Source organism: Leucopleurus acutus (genome assembly GCF_964270905.1).
Source record: "Leucopleurus acutus genome assembly, chromosome: 12".
In the NCBI taxonomy this organism is placed as follows: domain Eukaryota; kingdom Metazoa; phylum Chordata; class Mammalia; order Artiodactyla; family Delphinidae; genus Leucopleurus; species Leucopleurus acutus.
In genome coordinates this window covers 61465725-61489066 of record NC_139154.1, presented here as the reverse complement: position 1 = coordinate 61489066, position 23342 = coordinate 61465725, and the positions used below count along the sequence as shown (strand labels likewise).

General features: G+C 38.8%; 1 protein-coding gene across 1 annotated transcript in view; it reads right to left on the bottom strand.

The window, feature by feature from the left end:
• Positions 1-1306: 1306 nt before the first annotated feature.
• The window catches only part of EML4 (EMAP like 4), a 155938-nt gene continuing 133902 nt past the window's right edge, over positions 1307-23342 (bottom strand). Inside the window, 7 exon segments of the mRNA XM_082851983.1 lie at positions 1307-3655; positions 3658-4108; positions 5026-5156; positions 8140-8238; positions 8723-8810; positions 15407-15504; positions 16902-16990. Of these exon segments, the coding sequence (XP_082708109.1) occupies positions 3507-3655; positions 3658-4108; positions 5026-5156; positions 8140-8238; positions 8723-8810; positions 15407-15504; positions 16902-16990 (1105 nt within the window). The 3' untranslated portion in view covers positions 1307-3506.

Here is a 23342-nt window from a genome sequence, read left to right as displayed (position 1 = left end):
GAAGATGCCAGTCCTGGGCATCCTGGACAAAGGCGGCTCTTCAGCAGGGCCTATTTCTGTGATGGGGACAGACGTGCAGCGTTGCTGTGGGCAGTGCCCTCACCCTCTCCTGAACTGAGGACTGAGATGACATAGTCCTCTGCTGTTTCCCCGTCTCCTTTCCAAAAATCTCTGAATCTTCACCCACATCTTTTCCTTCTTCCTCCATTTATAGAGAATGTCGTTCTCCTCGTGTAAGTGGAAGAGGCTCCAGCTTTCCAAGTTATAACACATGAAGTCCTGGCGTGGCAGTTATCTGGGTAAGTGAACGCAGGCCTGTTCCTGAACCTCTCCAGCCCACCCCTTGCCCACAGGGCAACACACCCCTTGTCACTGCGAGCTGGGGTGTCTGGGGGTGCACTGGCCACACGGGGACTCCTCCAGCAACAGCTCTGCTCCGCTCCACCCAAGTCCTGAACACATGCTCTTCAGCCCCGTCTCCTTTTCCTAAAAACATGTCCTTGTCCTAAACTCTCATTGTAGTTCCACCTTTAAGCTAGAAACCTAGTTCCTTATAGAAGTTACACTAACAAACACCTCAATATGTCCAAGATCTAATTCATCATTATTTCCCCATAGAGGTTCCTTTTTTGGATCTCCTTTTTTATTAAGAAGAAAAATCATATTGTTTAGTGGGTTGGTTCTGGTGTCTGTCAGCTGTTTTGTCTCTGAATTCTTGAAAGAGGAATTCCTGCCCCAAGACAGCATCTCACAGGTTAGTATATGTGAGTGGCTGTGAACATATATTCATAGTTAACAAGGATGAATAAGATGATGATGAAAACCCCATCATTTCCATGACTGTAAAACTGGGAATGTATGGGATACTCTTAGTCTAATGCTTCATAAAGAAAAATTTGTAGCAGCTAATTTATGGTTGCGGTGTACAGAGGATGTGTCACTAAGCAACACGGGAGAGATGGCGAAAGCGGGATGCTGAGTTCAAGGGCTTCTGGCAGGCTACACCGGGGAGGCAGGCAGTGGAGGCGGGTCAGGCAGGCAACCAGGATCACCAGGATCACCTAACAAACACTGGAGAGAGTGTAGACATGAAATAAATTAAAACAAAGCTATTCCCTATTAAATGGAAGCATAAATGAGAAGTAATTTCCTCTAACATTATGAGATGGAGTCTGTCACTCCAGAATAGCTGTATCCATAGCAGTGGCGGTGGTCAGCTGATAAATGTGTCCTTCTGAACTGTCATGTCTTCTGATGATTGGACAGTCACAGAAATTAGCATAAATGAAAAAAGACTCAAGACACGTTTAGAGAGACAAATGAAACATTTTATTTTTTAATCTTCAAAATCTTCTGCCATAAGACAGGAATGCATGATAGAAATGGCTCAACATCTTCACATGAAACACTTGGATTCATTTTCATTCACAAGTTTTTCTAAAAACATCTACAATTTCATAATCCCACCCACTTCCAACCATTATCACAGATTTAGTTGACTGTTAAACAGTAGTCGCCAGCAGTAGAGCTGGAACGCTTTCTGCGTATTAGTAGTGTCTTTGGAAACTACCACCCAAGATATCACGAATATAAATTTCATGGTACACAGCAACCCCAAAGGTGACTGATGTCCCCAGATAAACTCCCTGCTTATCATGGAGAGTGGTATCCCCCGGGTACTTAACGAAATGCTTTTTCTTCTCCTAGAATTACTTGTTCATCTCATAGTATTTTTCTTGCAGGGTATATAGCACATGCTGACCTGATGATTCAGTCACCATAGCTAATAGGCAAATATATATGCCTGATACTACTGCTGCTCTCTGATAATTATGTACAAACATACTGAAAAATGATGGGTTGCTTGGAGTCTACCTCCCTTCTTCTGAAGAGAACTACTTTGAGGTTTTTTTTTTTTTTTGAACAGTTGTAAACAAAAGGAAAGAGAAATACATGGACATATATCTATACACAGAGATAACACACTGAGTATTTTCAGTGTGGTGCATATCTTCTTATATAGAGATACACAGAGTGAGTGTCTACACTCACCCCTTCACACATACCCACACCCTTACATACAGCATGTGAATACAAATGTCGTGAGTGTCCTTGGGAGTTCACTGAAGTTTGTGTATTACCAAATGATGATGAAATACCTGATTTGTATTACTCCTGAGAAGACAGTAGAAGGGAATGACAGTTCTGATGCACTTTGGAATGGCACAGTCACGTAAACACTTGCATACTTAAGACTTTTGAACTCATCCAAAGTTTCTAAACATGATCTAACCAAAAAAAAAAGATATCAAAACATTGCAAGTTAAAAAATAAAAGTCTTTTTTTATAATCAAAGTATAAACAAATATATAGGAAATGCATATTTGTCAGTAATTATTTTGAAAATAGGAAACACATACTTAAGAAAAACAATCATCTGACAAAACTTAAAAAAACAACTATCCAATGCATAATAACACATGCACTGCCCCCAAACAGCAGAGGATAGCCACATCAGAACTGCAAGGCTTACAGCAACTCCACCAAAGATCACTGTGTATAGCAGGTCTGTTAGTATGCAATTTATAAAAAATGCCTGTGACTATTATTCACACTTATATAAAAAAGAATTTGCCATTTGTTGAGTATTTTATCCCTCAATAATCTGTATAAAAATTACACCTAAACCAGTGCATTTCAAGCACCAATTCAATCATTTAAACTTTATTAATATTTGTTATTGAAGGAGCAAATTATGATGAAGGCTAAGCTAAGATTAGCCAAGTGTAATTTTATAGGCATGCGGTTTCTTCTGTTCATTCACTTGAATGCCAAACATTTGAAAATGTTTAGGCCAGCAAAGGAATCCTTGGAGGAATCCATTATTTCGGAGTATCAATGGTTTAATATACATTAAAAGCTCTTTAACAAACCACTGCTTTCTTAGTTCTAAGATAAAATAGATTTGCACACAGGAAATTAAGGGACTTAGAAAAGGCAGCACCTACATGGTAGACTAACAAGCACATCTGGACATCTGCTGGCTACGTAAGAAAAGGGTGTTATTATTTAAGAAGGCAACACCACTGCTCATGGCACTAATGAAGTTTTTAACTAAAAAATTTCCACTAGACATTTGGGGTGGGAGGGAATCTCAGTAAGAGAAGGTTTTTTTTGGTTTTTGTTTTGTTTTTCTGATTTTCAGCATCAGGAAAAAAAAGTAGCACAGTCTGAGCCAGCAGATGAGTAACAGTGTTTGTGATGCCTCTGCTTGTTCCTGAAGAAAACCTGCTCAGATAATGAGGGGTTTATTTAAAATCTATACAACCGCTATTTTTGTTTCCAGTATTAACATCATACCACTCACGTACACAGTAATTTCCGAGACACAATTAATGTTTCAGTCTTTTCCTACTATTAAGTTTGGTTAATTTTCAACACACATCAAACCGAACCTTTAGGTCGACTGCATTTAAGAGACGGAAGATAAGACTATTGAAAACAGATTACGTGGAAACCAAAATCTCCGTCAATAGTGATTCTCCATCACTTCCTGGCCTGTTATCTGAAACTTTATCACAAGACCACATCATGCAGTTGGAGGAAAAAAGTGAGTCACGCGGAAGTCCTGGTGTTAGGACAGGGGTGAAGGGTCTTGCTGGTCCCCGGGAAGAGCGCCTTCGCTCTGCTCATCACTCATCTCATGGGCTGGCTCTTCATAAACAGGCTCACCGAGGTCTTCGCTGCCCCCCTCACTCTGCTCCTCACTGTGGTCTTCGCTGGGCCCCGCAGTCTGTTCCAGGCTGTTCTCCAGAAGTGTGGGAGAACTGCTTATCCTGCTTTCTTCTTCAGCTGTCTCATTTAAGGGCTGGGAAGGAGGTGGTGTGGGAGCATCAGACTGCATGACACTTTCAATGGAAGAGATGGGGGCTTTGGTGAGCGCAGTATCTGCTACAACCTCATTTTGAGGCAAAGATAACTTTTCCACAAGTTTCCACTGAATGATGCTCGTGTCTTTTCCACCAGTTGAAATCAGGTGACTGTCATTATGAGTAAAACTGACATTGGTGACATGGCTGCTGTGGGCACTGTACTTGTGACTGGGAGCCTACATGAAATAAATCAGATAGGAAAATTAAACTCATTCTTCACATGCCTACTTACAGCAATGGAGGTGACTAGGTTAGGGAGGTCATTCAGTTTGTGAAACAGGTAATTCAGATCAAAACCACAAGTCATTGACTCTGAGGAATAAAGCTAGCAGTAATTTTCTTTTTAATACCTATTTATGTGGGAGAAACAAAGTAACTGGACAGCTGTACTTTCAGACTGTAAAAAAAATAAATGTCTCTTCTGCATACTTGTTAGAGTTTAGTGACTATTCTACTGAGACGGCTAGGGGAGAATTTACTAGGTTGGAAAGATTAGAGACGATTTGGGAGTCATAATGTTGATCATGTACCAAAAATAAAATATTTTAATATGTTTAGAAGAAATTTAAAACTACCAAGGTATCGGGCTTCTCTGGTGGCGCAGTGGTTGAGAGTCCGCCTGCCGATGCAGGGGACACGGGTTCATGCCCCGGTCTGGGGGGATCCCACATGCCGCGGAGCGGCTGGGCCCGTGAGCCATGGCCACTGAGCCTGCGCGTCCGGAGCCTGTACTCCGCAACGGGAGAGGCCACAACAGTGAGGCCCGCGTACCGCAAAAAACAAAAACAAAAACAAAAAAACTACCAAGGTATCAAAATGAAAAAAAAAAAGGACAGTAAACAAAAATGAATAAAACATCATCAAGTGGCTTCTCTGTCTTCTCCTTTACCTTAATGAGGAAGGAAAAGACAAGCACTGCCTGCTTGGATGCTTATAGATGACCCTATTCCCTCCCCCCAAGCACTGTAGTATCACAGACAGTAATTAGTAACCCTATGAATATTTTCCCACCATTGACACAATGTATTCCCAAACAAAAATTATCCCCAAACAAAAGGCCCTATAACACTAGTTTTCATTAAGTTGATTTTACCTTTGCTTTGGAGCAGGGATACTGAAACAGGTGGACTTTGCAAAAGTCATCAGCAACAGCTATCACCTTTCTATTGTGGGATCGCACCAGTGCATTGATATCTGTCCCATCAGATCCTTCTGGCCAGACACCTTTGATGTGGAAACATGGTGGGGGCGGGGGGGGGGGGGTAGAAAAATTAGCCTGAAAAATACAACTGCCATGCTATGTGTGTTTATTTTAGAATCTTAATTTTCATCCGTGTTCAAACTCTTAGCTGCTAAATTTCCCTTAAAGATTTCTTAGTGGCTCAATACTTCATTCAAATGATGAAATTTTATCCAAAATCTAATAATAAACTGAAATAACCTCAAGATGGAAAATTTAAGACTTTAAACTTTAAGACTCAAAAATACTCACTAGTAACCAGCAGGTGGTGCTAATAAATAATTTTAGTTTTAGCTCGTCTCACCTTGACCATAAGCTCCTCCTGTTTAAAGTTTCCAGTTGGAGGGGAAATTCTCAGTTATTTCTGTAGCACAGTGCAGAAACAATGCCATAGCACTAATTCTTCAAAGTGGACTCTGCTCCCTTTCAGGCAGGCACTTAAAAAAAACACCTCATAGAGATTCTTAATGGAAATGTATAGGCCATCCACTAGTCTATCATGTTATCCATAGAAGTCTCCATAAACCATTACTTATGTCCAAAGGTTGACACAGCAAATTTAATTATTCTGAATCATTATGAGGCACTGGTGATCATGTTCAACATAATCAGCACAAACCTCTACTAGACTAAAAACATACAATATATAACAGTTGAGATGCTGGCCTCCTGTAGTTCAGTACTGCTCTAGAGAACAATTTTTTTTTTGTAAATTCACTAAAGATGAAACACTTCTTGACTGACATCTCTTAATAAGTAAATTAAATATTGTTTCACTAAAATAACAAGGTAAGTTACTAGCTATTGGCCACTGCTTCAGCTTCACCCAGAATAATGAATTTGTTTACGGACTAGTCAGGGTTATTTTGTTTTAATTTCTTCCAAGCCTGGTAGGCTTCTTCATCTCAGTAGCAGTTGTATTTAGAACAAGTATCCATAATGGATTATTTTTCTAATGCACAAAGAAATGTTCAGATCTACCATCAGAGTGCAGGAGAGAGTCCAACTTTTCAGAAGGCAGAGATACACTGTTAATGGAAAAATATCTAATATTTTGGGAATTGCTTTAGGTACTGGTGCCACATCCATATCCAACATTCTAATTAGAGTATAACATCTCTTTTTAATCCTAACTTTCTCAGAAGGATTCCTACAGATTGGCAAAGACTGAGAAAAGTGTCAAAGGACAGATTTCTAGAAATGTCCAAAACATGAGGTTAGGAATGATCTCCACATTTTATCTTTAAATAATGTCTACTGAAAATGCCTTTATATGTCAGTATGGTACTGGGATAATTGGACACCCACATGCAAAAGAATAACAACTGTTGACAATGATGTGGAGAAACAGAACCCTCGTACACTGCTGGTGGCAGTGTAAATGGTGCAGTCACTTAGGAAAACAGTCTGGCAGTTCCTCAAAAGGTTAAACACAGAGTTACCATTTGACCCTGCAATTCCACTCCTAGGTATAACCCAAGAGAATGAAAACATGTCTACATGAAAACCGTTCACAGCAGCATTATTTATAATAAAAAGTGGCAACAACCTAAGTGTCCATCAACTGATGATGAACCGAATGTGGTATAGCCATACAAAGGGATGTTATTCAGCCGTAAAATGAAGTACTGATACATGCTATAACATGATGAACCTTCAACACCTGTGCTAAAGGAAAGAAGTCAGTTTCGATGGATCACATAGTACATGATTCCATTTATATGAACTGTCCTGAATATGCAAATCATTAGAAAAAGAAAGAAGATCAGTGGTTGCTGGGAGGTTGTGGAAGGAGGAGGGAGAGAGTGACTGCTAATGGGCAGAGTTTCTTTTTGGGGTAATGAAAATGTTCTAAAATCAGATAGTGAAGATGGGTGCACAATCCTATGAATATGCTAAAACCACCAAATTGTGCACTTTAAATAGATGAATTATATGGTATGTGAATGGTATCTCAATAAAGCTGTAATTTTGAAAATGCCTTTACAAATTTGAAAGCTTCAATTTTCACTTGCAGGAAAAAATTGTGAAAGGCAATCTATACTATTATGTAAATGCCTTTCCTTTTTAATTGTCTTTCATATTTATTGGGGACCAAAAGTCTGCTGAATTCTGCAGAGAATAAACCTCATATTGGTTCAATCGTAAATACATTCAGTTTCTCTGAACTGTGCATTAATAGTGATAACACTAAAGAGTACTAAGTGAAGTGAGTCAGAAAGACATACTATATAATATCACTTATATGTGTAATCTAAAATATGACACAAATGAACTTATCTATGAAACAGAAGTGAGAGAGTGGCATGGACATATATACACTACCAAACGTAAGGTAGATAGCTAGTGGGAAGCAGCCGCATAGCACAGGGAGATCAGCTCCGTGCTTTGTGACCACCTAGAGGGGTGGGATAGGGAGGGTGGGAGGGAGATGCAAGAGGGAGAAGATATGGGGATATATGTATATGTATAACTGATTCACTTTGTTATACAGCAGAAACTAACACACCATTGTAAAGCAGTTATACTCCAATAAGAATATTTAAAAAAAAATACACTCTGCATCTCTATTAAAAAAAAAAAAACGAAACAGAATGAGGGACATAGAGAACAGACTGGTGGTTGCCAAGGGGGAGGAGGGTGGGGGAGGGTTGGACTGGGAGTTTAGGGTTAGCAGATGCAAACTGGTATATACAGAATGGATAAACTACAAGGTCCTATAGCACAGGGAACTACATTCAATGTCCTGTGATAAACCATAATGGAAAAGAATATGAAAAAGTATGTATATGTATGTATAACTGAATCACTTTGCTGTACAGCAGAAATTAACACAACATTGTAATTCAACTATACTTCAAAAATAAATTAAAGAAACACAGGTAGACTATTTTTCATTTAGAAATTTAAGTATTATACATAAAAACACCACAAATCGCCTTTTCCCATCAAGTGCAATGTCCTTACCAAAGACTTGAAAGCCTAGCACACAGGTGTATGTTGTCCAATCGATGTCCTTACAATCTGATCGATTCCTGATTAGTTTGCAGCCATTTGGAATGTCCCCTTTAAATTTAGAAACAGGAAGTATAATCACAGTGCTAGTGTACAAATGTATTTGAAAATGCATCTTGACTCAAACTAGCCACATTTACTTGTATTTATAATCCATACAACTGAAAATGTTAAGACACACTTGAAAGGAAAAGAAAGTGTTTAACACGGTTTATAGAACTATAAACTGTTTCGCACTGAAGTTGTTTTGTCTTTAAAAAGCATAAATGCCCATCCATTGTACTCCTTCCTGCCTCCAGGAAAAGTTGTTAAATACAGAACCATTCAGAGCAGGATCAGTCCCCCTGAATAATTTCTCATGACATTCAAGTGAACTCAAATGAGATTCTCATTCCTTAGCCAGCTCCAAGTAGCACGTGCTTCTTCAGGTTAGAGGGGCCAGTGTGCAGTGGCTGCACAATTCAGAGTCCATGCAGCCTGCTCTTTACTGCCCCTGACAGACACATCTCAGCCGTATGTAATCATTCATACTTACAGTACAGAATCTCATAGTCTCCCGAGTTAGACATTATGTACTTGTTGTCTGGAGACCAGTCAAGGTGTGTGATATAGCTGGAATGTCCCTAGGAAGTAACACATCAACTATTAGAAAGCATTTAGAGTTCTGAATGATAAATAGTCTCGTAGTAGCCAGTACTGTCTTCTGAGTAGCCATTCACTGGGAATTCCTGAAGTAGAGAGAGCAGTACCACGGCCTCCGGAACTGAACAGGGCTCAGAACAGGTCTTTGGTTCTTTTTCACACTATCTTGTTGGGAGCTAGAACTGTGGAACTGAAGAGATCTGACCACAGTGGAAATGGTAGGCACTTGGAACCTGGGAGTATCCTGCTGGTCTCTCCATTTTGATACCAGCACCAAGTACTACCTGTGCTACACTTCCAAGAAAGACAGTCTCTTAAAAGACACTGAAACAGATACCACAACCTCAGGCCTTATTTCAAGTCACTAGTGTCCCTAATTAGAGTGACTTCCTTTTTGATAATGAAGTATTGGTTCCATGTTGTGTACAAAAAGAGTACAGTTTTCCTGGGCTGCTTCTTCAGTACCCATGGCACATGGAGGTCTAAAAAAACTCCTATCTCCAAAGAATATTTTTTGGAAAAAGTTATCCAACATCACACGCCCTCCAAACAGCTGGATCCAATAATCATCTGACTCCTTAAACAAGAAGACAGTGATCTTTTTCTGCCTAGGTTTTTACTAACACCAGGAATTCAAACAAAAAAATTACCAAATGCCATATTTTGTTGGCTTCGCATGTAAGCATTTGATTATTTCCAATAAACTGCAGATAAATCACACAGGTCTTACAGTTTACACCAAAGCTGACAGAGCCTCAAAAATCACTTTTATCCTACACTCTATATGAAAACATTTGATTCAATTCTACATTTTGAATTACTAGCTTTCTGCTCACATGGTTTTTATTTTATTTTTTTTGCGGTGCGCGGGCCTCTCACCGTTGTGGCCTCTCCCGTTGCGGAGCACAGGCTCCGGACGCGCAGGCTCAGCGGCCATGGCTCACGGGCCCAGCCGCTCCGCGGCATGTGGGATCTTCCCGGACCGGGGCACGAACCCGTGTCCCCTGCATCGGCAGGTGGACTCTCAACCACTGCGCCACCAAGGAAGCCCATGGTTTTTATTTTTAAAGTTAATAAATTCAAAATACCTTAGGTGTAGTTTTCAATGATTTTCACAAAGTATTTTAATTATTCCAGTAGCCTTCTGAAGCCAAATGACATATCCTAAAACCTCTCTGGAGCTATATCTCCACAAAAGTGCTGCATGGCAAATACCCACATTTATACATTTAAATGAATTTAAATTATGTGAATCTGAGACCTGTAAAGCTTCCTGAAGTCACTGGAGATTAGCTGGTGTGTCAGCAAACAGGTTGGGAGTCACTTGCTAGGCATGTGGGAGACCTCCCAACTTAACAAGAAATCAATTTCAATGCCAGAAAGACACATGTGGTTCTTGGGTATTTTCTGAATATGGCAGGAGGGTGGGGTTCACACAGATCTTTTCCATAGTGTTCATGGATCTGATGCCTGGCTCTGGAATCCGGAGAAGCCAGGCTTCTAAGATAAGAAAACTGGTGCTACACGAATGAAGGATTTAACCAGATTAATCATGTCAAAGTGTTTGAACCTTTGTGAAAATACTTTAATAGTATTATTTAGAAAAGCATCAAAGGCAACGTGTGGATACATAACATGCGTGTAATTCACATCTGTGTTGGACACAGCATATTTAGATGGTAAATCAATATAAAGGATTCTCAAAGAGAACTCGAGCAGGAAAAGCCCCCAAATTTAGAAAAGACCTTCGGGAAAGTTATCAATTTATATTGGAAAACGAAGTGAGTATTTTTTCGCTGATGTGGAGTCCAATAAAGAAGCAAAGAAAAGAGTAGATGCAACTGTCTGTCGGGAGTCTATGGTGCTGCCTTCCCAGACCACCTCAGAGGACCCTTGTCTCACCCAACTCTTAGGCCACGCAAGGCACATACAAGACTTGGGGGAATGTGTTTCACTGAAACACGCCCTTAACAAGTCAGAGAAGGTTTCTGGCAGCTGGTTTTGGAGTAAGAAATCCTGGACCAGCTAGAAGGGTGGGATAGGGAGGGTGGGAGTGAGGGAGACACAAGAGGGACGAGATATGAGGATATATGTATATGTATAACTGATTGACTTTGTTATAAAGCCGAAACTAATACACCATTGTAAAGCAATTATACTCCAATAAAAACATTAAAAAAAAAAAAAAAGACTTGGGGGAAAACACCCTCAAACGTCACCCCACAGGCACAGACACAGTTGGGAGCAAAAAGTACACCTCGCTGAACAGAAACAGAGTACTCTTAAGCTGATACTTTCATCACTGCCTTTAAGCAGCTGAATGGTGTAACCACAATAACAATCACAAGTGATGGTGCCTAAGAATAACTCTGGAAAAATAAGAAATAGCTGAATCTTTGTTAATCACATGGAAGGTTGTCATCTGCATCAGTTGTTTGCAACCGTGGCTGTATATTAATATTACCTGAGGAGTTTTCAAACAAGTACCAGAGGCCTTCAGTTAGGGGACTAACTTTTTTCCTAAGTAGGTATCCAGGTGTCCCCTCACCCTCTAGGGCAGTGACATCCAATGGACCTTTCTGCAGTGATGAAACTGTGTATCTGCACAGTCCAATGCAGAAGTAACTAGCCACCTGTGGCTTCTGAGTACTCAAAATGTGGCCAGTGCTCCCAGGAAACTGAATTGTATTTAATTTCGTAAACAAAGTTGTGGTTAGTAGCTGTGATGCAGGCTGAGAAGAGTCCACTGTCTCTCTACTGACTTGAAATACCTAAACTTCCATATAAACAGAGATTTGCTTTTGGACTCTCTTTTCTGTTCCATTAGTCTATCTGCCTATTCCCAGCCAACTGTGATAGTTTCGTGGTATGAGGAAAATTTCAGATGAACTTTAGAATCATTTTATCAAGCTCATAAATATTGTGCATCAAATTTAGAGAATAGTTTGTAGAGAACAGACATGTTTATGAAGTCTTTTCTTCTAGAAATATGTCTATTTTTTCATTTCTTAGTTTGTGTTTCAGCCATGTTTCACATAGCTTCCTGTGCTTTTCTTGCTAGGTCTATTCTCAAAGCATCTACAGTTTTTGTTACTACTGCAATTAGGATTTTTTTCCCATCACATTTTTGACGTGCTTTGCTGGTGTGAGAGAAAGCTGACCTTTAGAGTGTAGACTGTAGAGTGTAGCCTATCCAATCCAATCTTTAGACTGTAGATTTGTAGAGCATAGTTTATCCATTCCACATGCTCTTAAGTGCCCAGCTAAAACACTGTTATTTCCTAATCTCTTTTGCAGCTATGGGTGGCAGAAGTCACTGAGTGGGGCTTCCAGGAAAACTTTAAAAATCGACTTAGGAGGAAGAGTGTCTTTTTCCCCCTTGCTCTGTCCCCCTAGAACTAAGATGGGATGACTGGAATTCCAGCAGCACCTTATTGAGGATGATGGAGTAGAAAGAAAGAAGGACCCTGAGTCCCTGATGACTTCTTTTAAATAGGAACACATCCCTCATTTGTTGAAGCCACCAAGTATTGCAATATAATTCCTAACTGTTATGGTAATATTGAAATACGTACTGCATTAGTTTTATGGGTAATTTTCTTGGAGATTTCTAGGTAGACAGTTTTAAAAGTCTTTTACTCTTCTCTTTCTTATATATATTTTAATTCACCAAAATCCTGACCAAAAAACACTTATTTTACCAGCACTTCTTGCCTATTCTAACAGACTCTGTAATGCTTTTTTAGTATATCACTACAACTTCATTACACTCCATCTCCTGGGCTAAGATCTTTTGAGTAGCAGTGTTAAAGGTATACAGGAACTGGAGTCAAACACAGAGCTATTATGTTGGCACTCAGGGACAGTTTCAACTGCTTGGTTACAATTTATTAGAGGGACACTTCCTAAAGTTCTAAGCCCAGTATGTTTTTGAAGCTATAGGGTCACTTAAATGTTAACTAGTAACAGGAAATATTGGAAACAAAAGAGAAAACAGCATTTGTATTTGGAACTCTGAGAGTAGGTCTAGTTGCCACATTTTAATCTTTACAACAATCCTATGAAAGTAGGAACTATTATAATCTCCAGTTTTAAGATAATAAAATTAAGACTCAGAGAAGTTAACTTGCCTAAAGTTGCAAACTAGTAAGCAGCAGAGCCAGCATTAACCCAGTTTTTTCTGTCCTGTATCATAGCAGACAACAGATAAAAGGAGTTAATATGAGACTATAAGACCAGCTGGTGGAAGCAGACAGCAAGAAGTGAGAGCTGGAAGCAAAGCACAGAACAGAAGATAATTAGAAAAGCAGAGTGGCTGAGCCTTTCATTATAGCCTCAAAGAGTACTATAAGCTTTAACAGTTCCTGAAGATATTTCAAAATAATACTTCATATGCTCTAAAGATAAAAGCTGCCTAACTGGAGAGGGCAAAGTGTCATGCAATTGATAAACTTGGCAGTTCTCAACACTTCCAAGGTCGTCTCATTATCCCGTGTCCAACACTGCTCTTTCCTTTCTGCATCAGTTGCTGTACTCTGAAAGCACAGTACACTGATATACACACTGAAAAATCTGAGGCCTTTTTGTACCTTGGGAAGTCTGCTCTACTAAGAGTTAGGAGAACAGGGTTCAGGACCCAGATCTGCCACTATGTCAAGATGTGAACAAGGACAAGCCATTTATCTTCTCCGAAACTCAGTTTCTTCATCCGTAAAATGAGATCTAAGTTAAGTGCTATAGTGCGACCTGTAAAATTTTATGATTCCACAAGATTAAATTATATTTGATAATACTCTGTTTATTAAGACATGGACTTTTTTAAAAGGTTGGGGTAAAAAATAATTAAGAAAAATTTGGTGCCTGGTAGGGTAAACTTAAGTAATCTGAAAATTCCTTTCAGTGGAATATTTCATTTGATCATGCTGTACAATGAGGCACTATTATACTACTATTCCCAAGTATTAAGATAATAAATCGATTAAAAGATGTATTTAAATAAATTAATGGATATTGATTCATAATTTTTGTCGAAGTAAATGAAAATATTTTGGATAAATTATAAAACTATAAAGTTGCTTGTAGATCAGTTTATAGGCTGGTTTTAGCACATGGTACAAAATACGCCCCATCCCCCCCCAAAAAAGCAAAAGGCAAATAAACAAAAAAAAAGCAGTAAGTCTCTTCTCTGAATAGAAAATGGCCTGGGTTTTACTTATGTATATACTTTTAAAAATTCATTCTTTTATTCATTCCCCTAAAACTCTTTTGTGATAAAGACTGTTAAAGGGGGATTTCCCTGGTGGTCCAGTGGTTAAGAATCCATCTTCCAATGCAGGGGATGCTGGTTCAATCCCTGGTAGGGGAACTAAGATCTCACATGCTGCGGGGCAACTAAGCCCATGTACCACAACTACAGAGCCCATGTGCCGTAACTACAGAGCCCACGTGCCACAACTAGAGAGAAGCCTGCGCACCGCAACTAGAGAGAAGCCCGCGTACCGCAACTAGAGAGAAGCCTGCGCACTGCAACCAAGACCCGACGCAGCCATAAAAAATAAAATAAATATTAAAAAAAAAAGACTGTTAAAGGATCTGTGCCACTAATTCATCAAGTAATTTGCTAATCCTAAATTGACTGGTAACATAGATACCAACTACCTCATTTTCTATAAATTCATAGTTAACATATACTGAGTACTTTTTATTTGCCAAGCACTATTGTAAGTATTTTATATGCCTTAACTTGTTTTAATCCAGTGAAGTAGAAAGTACTACTATCTTCACTTTACAGATGAGAAGACTGAAGTAGAAGGTTTAAATAACTTGCCCAAGGTCACATTTGTGGGTGGTGAAACAAGAGTTAAAATCCAGGTAGTCTGATCCCAACTTCATGCCCTTTAGCCACTATGCTATACTTCCTGCCTCTCTCATCCTGTTCTCAGCTTGAATGCGTACTTTTTGAGGACCATGAGCAAATCTTATGCATATCCCCAGGGCCTAGAACATTCCCCTAGTTAGTAGACTGCCTGCCATAAGATAAGTACTATGTCTAGAATTGAATCTAATCTTCATCTTAAAATGATAAACTAATCAATCAGAAATGCAGTAAATTAAAGGAAATATGCTTCTATTAATTCTCTTAATACAGACAAACCTCCATATAAATTATGTTTAGTGCTAGAGAGGTCACCTAGGAAATTGCAGAGTGTCAAGGATGGGCAGGATCATGGGACATTGAGATTAAAATGTTAGAGATACCCTTCCATTTCTGACTCACTCCATTTTAAAAAAGCATTGTTTTCTAAGGATTTCCTAAGAAAATAGCTTTAAGAAACTGCATTAAAACTAGTAGTCAGAGAGAGAGAGGTAACAATATTAAACTCTCATCAAAGGAGAAACCTTTCTAGAGCATACAGGGAACTGCAAGATTCTACTGTCAGGTAATTTCAGTTTCAAAGATAGAGATTAAATTTTAAATCTGCTAAGTTTAAAGGTGATACATCAATGTAAACATTTAACTCTCTTTTTACAGAAATAAAATTTTCCAACAATTTTATAGATTGACTTCACTACTTACAGTGCACTTTCCATGTCTGCTATACTTTCTTCCATTTTCTGAGACTACATAGAGGTAAATAAAGTTGTCATGAGACCCCACAGCCAGGAAGGTGCCATCTGGAATGAAACAGGAAAAAAATGTTGAATATAGAAATACACTGATAGGTTTATTTACTGTCACTTTACTGGACCTACACCAAATGATATTTTACAAATGTTGTTAAATCTCATCAACTTAACTATTCTTTGGTGTTTAATGAATGACTCCTTCCATCACTAAACATACTTGAAAACCAAATGGTCATCTGGTTGAGTACACAATCCCTCCTTGGAAATGCTCACGGGCCTTGGACTCTTCCCTTAGTCTCATCTCCTTCTAGTTAGCGACAGACTGGCCCCAGGGAGGTTAACCTACTTTTATGGGTCTAAGTATACAGTATTCATATGGCAAGCTGAGTGTACAATTGCTCATTTCAGCTGAGGACATGTGATCTCTCCAACTACAGGGTCCATTCTCTTGGGAAAGGACCATATTCTCTCACAAAGGACCATTGTACTCACCACGTAACAGATGGTCAATAAAGTCCATTTGATCTTTGGGTTTTAAATGCTACATCTGCAGTAGTTATTTGCTATTACAGCATTGAAAAAAGCCAAACCAAGACAGAAAACCTTTTCTGCTTCAAGACAACTCTTGCCAAGCTTAGAGCTTGAAGCAAATACTTTTCCTTCCTTGTTCAACACAGAGAATAGCATTCTGAGCTTCCTCTGAAATGACTCAGAAGAAATCAAAAAGATCATTTGGACTCCACACTGACCCAACAACTACTGGAATATATTTTTGAATATAAGAAAATGTCACTCGAACTAACTCCAGGGAAGAATTATGTGGATCAAAACCATATTAATAGCGGGAAAAAGGAACCGACTATCATGGAAACTTAATTAACATTTTGAATAAAGTATGAAAAGAAGTATTCAAAGTAGCTAAACGAATTGATCAAATTCATGAGTTGCTGAGTACTTTATCTAATTAACAGACCAATCATTACTATGTAACCAGTAAAAATCAAACTAGATTTTAAAGAAGTTGAAGGGCCTATAAAATTTGTATATTTTGAATATTATAATTTATTTTCTATTATCTTATATACAAAGAAAAGGTTGCTAAATAGATTAACATTCAGCCTAATACAGTACCTATTCAAAATTCTAAGTATTTGTAGTTCCAAGAAAATGGGATTTGATTGCACTGTATTCTGTTTTCAATTGCAAATGCAGTTGTAACAGTTTGTTCTAAATTTATGTTTGCTTGATGATTTAGAATGTTGTTTAACTTTAGCAGATCTTTTGCAGTTTCCTGCAGCAGAATTTAATCTAATGTTGGGGGAAACATATTCAATACTTAACAACTCTAGAGAGTAGAGAAAAAAGTAGTCAGCTTTACTGGAAGTGAAAATATGCAATTACAGAGAAATGCTGCAAATGCCAGGAGTGGGAGTAAATCTGCCTACCTAATGAGTAGCGCATCACAGAGAGCTGTTCATTCCCGTCTGTGTGGATAGAAACTAGATCTCTGGTTTCTGCATCCAGAACAAACCACCTGTTAAGAAGTAAAAAATCAAAATTTTTCTCAGATATTATAGCATTTATAGAAAAAAAAAAAGGTTGCTGACTTTTTCTTCCTTTTAAAAAAGAAATTCTAATAATGCCCTTAAGCTGGACATGTTTCCCTTTTCTAACAAAGGATGAGTGCAAAATGTTGCGAGATACAATATAAATATACTTATACGGGCCTAGGCATGTTCTCATTTCTATTTAGGTATTCACTGAATGCCGATGATGTCTCTTTTCGAGGCACTGTCCAAATAGAAAATGACAGGATTATCAGTGTCCTTGAAGATTACACTAGAGCCAGGAAAAAGGAAATGAGCCAATTAAAACAACGATTAAGTGCCAATCTCACCGATGGTGACTACATATAGCAGAAGAACTCACAGAAGGCAAATGAATAGCAGACAGAGAAAAACCTTCGGGGAGGATGTAGAATATGAGTTGAGCTGAATGTTGAGGGAAAGAAGTAGAGGCAGTTGAGGCAGGAGGAGTGACAGCTGCACTGCCATGGAGGTGGGAAGGAGCATGGACAGTATGATGGTGGGAGGGAAAGGCAGAGGGCCATTCATTTGGTGAGAGTTCAAAGGGACCAGCAGGGGGCACTCCTCCTCTCCAGTACCCCCTGCACATGCAAGCTCTAAGTTCTTTGAAAAACACGTCTTCATTCACATTTACAGGAAAAGTCAAAATGTAAAAAGCCTCTGGACAGGTAAAACAATGACTTAAATCCAACTACAGAATAAGTGACTCTTATCAGGCCCTGTTCTAAGAGCACCTGAAGGAAGAGATGGTACTTCAGAAGAGCATGGTGAGATACTGGGTACAAAGCAAAGACTGGGAATTAAGGAAGGACAACTAAAGAATAGATAAGGGAGAGGAGGGCAGGTTATGGACAGCACACACAGTTGGAGGAGTTTGGAGGTGAGCACTGCCTGGCTCAGAGCAGGCACTAAAATAAATATTTATAGAATGTACAAATGAACAAATAGAAGATAAGTCTCGAACCTGACAAATGCAAAGGTTTAGCAAGAATTATGTGGCAGCAGTGCAGTGTGTAGGAAGAAGTGGTTGGGGTGGCAACAATGGAACAGGAGCAGAAAATTAAAATCACTGTCTTAATCTCATGGAACTGGATGGGACAAAAGAGCAGCAAGTTTTGTTTCTAATTATTCAGATGGGAAAAATTCCACCACTAAATTCAGTAACAGCAATCATAACGACAGTTCCTTTTAATTTTGAAGCATTATAAATAATATCTGGACAGAGACCACTATGCCTTCAGATAAAAAGAAGTATTAGGGCTTCCCTGGTGGCGCAGTGGTTAAGAATTCACCTGCCAATGCAGGGGACACAGGTTCGAGCCCTGGTACGGGAAGATCCCACATGCCGCGGAGCAACTAAGTCCATGAGCCACAACTATTGGCCCACGCGATACAACTACTGAAGCCTGTGCACCTAGAGCCCGTGCTCCGCAACAAGAGAAGCCACTGCAATGAGAAGCCTGCGCACCGCAATGCAGAGTAGCCCCCGCTCGCCGCAACAAAGACCCAACACAGCCATAAATAAATAAATAAATAAATAAATAAAAGAGAAATTTTAGGAGACAGTAAAGGGCTTAAAAGAATTAAAAAAAAAAGAGAATAGTGATGTTGCTTAACATGCCTTCGTATATTCAAGGTAGAAGATAAAAAACTAAAGGATCCTGACTCTTCACCTATCACTGAAATCCCTTTCTAATTAAACATGTTCATGAATGAATTAGTAATTTGTGAGTTATGGGTTGAAACTTCTATGTAGCTAACCTAATTCATAAATTCTGTCTTCTACTCGGGTAAGAGAAATAGCTTCTATCTGTGAATACCTGAGTTTATTAAAAGCCAATTATTAGCAGGAAACTGGCACTTTGAAGCCCTGCGCTGAATGTTTGATCATTTCCACTTCAAAAGGTGCATGAAGAACATATCTTATTGCAACTGGACAGCATCCACAGATTATAGGTTTCTTCTGAGAATGTAATTCATTAATCAGTTTTGATGGCTGCCACCATGGAACTCCTAGAGCCAAGAAATGCCAAAGCTGATGCCAAGTGAACCACCTTTTCAGAGTAAGGAAACAAAATATTCCAACTTGGACTGAACAGACATACCTAAAGAACAATGAGACACAGCACCGCTCTGTAGGTATGAGGTTTCAAGTTTTTAATGAGTTTATAGAAACTTTACTATACTTTCTTAGGCATTTAAAATCACCAATTTTTATTTTGGAGAAGCCTCAACTGATACTATTTCCAGTTCAGTTTAATCTTCCTATGGAAACTGCAAACAATTTTATCTCTTTGAAAACTCCCTTTAAAAGTAATAAAAAAAGGAATTCCCTGGAGGTCCAGTGGTTAGGACTCTGTGCGTCCACTGCAGGGGGCACGGGTTCAATCCCTGGTTGGGGAACTAAGATCCTGCACACCGCACAGTCAGCCAAAAAAAAGTAATGAAAAAACCCAGAATGTCTGTTGGTATAATATGTAGAAACCTAAAACTCTGAGTCATTTACTGGTTAGAGATGGCAGCTCTCAAAAAAGAAAAAAAAAAACCAACAACAAAACCCTACCTACTTTTTCTATTTCTTTAATTACATATCAGAGATTAATTCTTGCACTTTTGGCAAGGAATTTTTAGTAATAATAACTTTGCTGTTAAAAGTATACAACTTCCATATGGATCCCCAGCAATAATTTTAAAGCTCCCACCCTTTTCACTGCATGAATTACGTTCTACCTTCAGAAAAGACTTTCTGGCTCAGGACCTCTATCCTTAACAGAAGTATGGAGAGGATTACAAATCCTTTAGCAAAGGGAATTTTCTAGAAATAAATATTAAGTTTTCACTGTGCTCACCTGCATTCTCATTCTAGTCTAGATTATACACATTGAAACCAAGCTTCTGCTGTAAGGTAATTTGCAATCATTACCGGGCTCTATAGGGCCTAAAGGACTTAAAGAATCTTTCTTAATATCATTGCTCAGCATCAGAGATGGGAAATCTTTGGCCATATATTTAAACTAATCTGACTTGTGAGTCAAGTACCCATACACAGTACCACCATTAACTAGATGACTTTTTAAAAAAGACACTTACTGATTTCTTTAGTGGCAAAAAGAGAATCATAAGATTTCAGAGCTGGAAAGTATCATACTTTACAATCCCTAAATGAATATATATGTGTTCATAATATGAGTTAAAAAATATTCATCATAATATAAAGTGTATCCTCTGGTGGCAGGTTTATAACTTTTTCCCAACTGCTTTTATGAAGCTTCTCCTTATAAGAATAGGAATGTGGCTTTTATAATCGGAAAAACATAAAGTCAAAGTCAGGGGAAAGAAAAGCCCAATTCAAGCCCAATTCAACCCTCTTATTTTACAAATAAGAACACTGAAATCCCATGATGTCAAAACGCTTGGCCAGTCATCAACCAACTAGTTAGTGGCAGAGCCAGGATAGAGCTTCTAGCCCTTGGGCTTTTCACTACATCACACCAGGGAAGGGTGTGATCCCATGGAAAGTGCTCTCTCTGCCTGAGCTACACTAACATTCAGGATCTAGAGAAGAAAGAAGTCAGCAAAGGAGGCAGAATTGGCGTTTATAACCCAACAGGGGAGATGGAGTGAGTTCATAAAGTGGTAAATAGTTTAAAGTAAAATGAATGACACAGTTAAGGATTATGAGGTTTCAGAGCAGGGAGCAATCACTGAGGATGTGGGTGGTCTTGGATTTCATCACATCAAATGTGGCAAGGAGAGGTGGGATATAAATAGGTGGAGAGGGATAGGTAAGAAACTACAAAAAGGGCTGAGGTGTATCTGAAGGACAACGACTTAACCATTCTCGCTGGAATGGTGAGGGGAAAGATTTTTAATGGGCTTTAAGGGCCAGGCTAAACAAGTTTGGATTCCACTGTTTAGCAATCAAGAGGCCTTTAGGAATGTTCTAGTCCAGTTAGCTCATAGTTTCTTGTGTTTGCTCAATCCATTCCTCCTGCTTGATATAAGCTCCTAACTCTTCACTGCCTCTTCAAAATCTCAGAACTCCGTCAAGGCAGGACCAATTCCACCTCCTCTGTGAAGTGTTCTCTGACCACTCAGGCTCACAGTAATTTCTCTGTTGATCTTCAAGCATTACTGCCTGTTTATGCAAGTAATACTTATGCAAGTAAACTACTGATATGACATGCTCTATATCTTTTTATGTAGTATCTAATTAGGTTATAAGCTATTTGGGGTAGAGACCATGTCTTATATAATATTTCTTTTGTGTCACTCACTGCATCTAGTGCTTTACAACTTGTAGGAGCACAGAGTGACTCTGAGCTGGAATTATAACAAGGCAGAACTCAAGGAGATTCATGCTGATAGAGTTCAAAGACACTGTACACCCTGGGAAATGAGCTCAGGAGTACCGATGGGCCAAGTTCAGCAACATCAAATTATTAAGCTATTCTTTTCTAATTAGAAGTTTTCTCTTTTAATTATGTCTAAGAATAAAGTCTCAGCTAGTGCTAATATGTCTTTAACATCTCCCTTTTGAGCTAAAGGAGCATTTCTTACACTCAGAACCTTTCTAGTCAACAGTAGAATTTGGAAACAGTACTTCAGCTACATTGCTGGTTTGCCAAGGTTACAGTCATCATCAAAACTAACCTTTAAAAATTGTATAAAAAATTCAAAAAAAATGATGAGTAGAGCTGGATCACTTAAGTCTCTCTAGGTCTAACGTTCTGTAATTCCACATCGAAAACTAAATCTAATTTTTTACCTTTCTGCTCACCAGGTGCATTTTCCCAGCTTGCTCTTCCTTGTCAAAGCTGTCACTATAGATCAGAAACTTTGGGGTCTCTTTTGAAGTCACCTCTCTCAGTCTGCCCTCTCCCCTTTCCATTCCAGTATGGTTATATATAGTATGTTTTATATACTGACTCAAGTCCACGGATTTCTTTCTTTGAAACAATTTGAACTTTAATCTTTGCTTTTTATTCTCCCTATCATCATTTCAAGTCTATTGATTTCCCTACCTCTGGGTGTCTCACCTCCATTTACCAGTCTATAAAATGACTATGGCAAAAACTCCTTTCTTAAATAGTGTATGGTGGTTTAGAAATAGAAATGGGTCCAACGAGGAAAAGAGTAAAGTTCTGTGCAAACTGCTTGGGGAATTTTGTCTGAGCTGACACCTGACATCCTGATGGGATGGCAAATATATTTGTGGTTTCTCTAAGGCCTGCAAGTGGTATAAAGATTAAAGCGCCTTTTGAGAAACTAGTTTCAAAAAAAAGGAAGGGAGGGACTTCCCTGGTGGCGCAGTGGTTGAGAATCTGCCTGCCAATGCAGGGGACACAGGTTCGATCCCTGGTCTGGGAAGATCCCACATGCCGCGGAGCAACTAAGCCCATGCACCACAACTACTGAGCCTGTGCTCTAGAGCCCGCATGCCACAGCTACTGAAGCCCGTGCTCCACAGTAAGAGAAGCCAAAGCAATGAGAAGCCCACGCACCGCAACAAAGAGTAGCCCCCGCTCGCCGCAACCAGAGAAAGCCCATGTGCAGCAACGAAGACCCAATGCAGCCAAAAAATAAATAAATTAATATATACATATATAAATATTTATTTAAAAAAGGGAAAGGATGATTAATTGGGGTCTTGGAAAAATCAAGTAGAATGTATTTTACCAATAATTCAGAGATTATAAACTTTCAAATTCATAACGGCTCAGGTTCACATGTATTGTGAGCTTCATGAAGAACTTTAAATTCCATCAAGAAACACAAATTTAAAAAAATGGGAGAATGTTATATTTGAAAATGTGTGGTATGCCTAAGTGCAATTTATTAATTAAATGGCTTATATAGTCAATGGTTCAACAAATCTAAAATCTCGATAACTAATGATTAACAATTACCAGTATATACTAATTTTTATCCATTTGTATGCTTTAAGGCTTCATTTCGGTTTAGGAGATATCAGGTCTTATTTAAAGCCTTATTGAAGTGCCAGTATTACCCTGGCAAAACCAAAGACATCACAAGAAAACTACAGACCAATGTACCTCAACAATATAGATGAAAAAAATCTTCAACAAAATACTAACATACTGAATCCAGTAATATATAAAAAGAATTCTATGCCATGACCAGGTAGGATTTATGTCTGGAACACAAGGTTGATTAGACATTTGAAAATCAATTAATGTAATACTCCATATTAATAAAGGACAAAAACCATGTTATTTCAATAGACTGGAAAAGGCAGCTGAAAAACCCAACACTCTTTCATGATTAGAAATTCTCAAC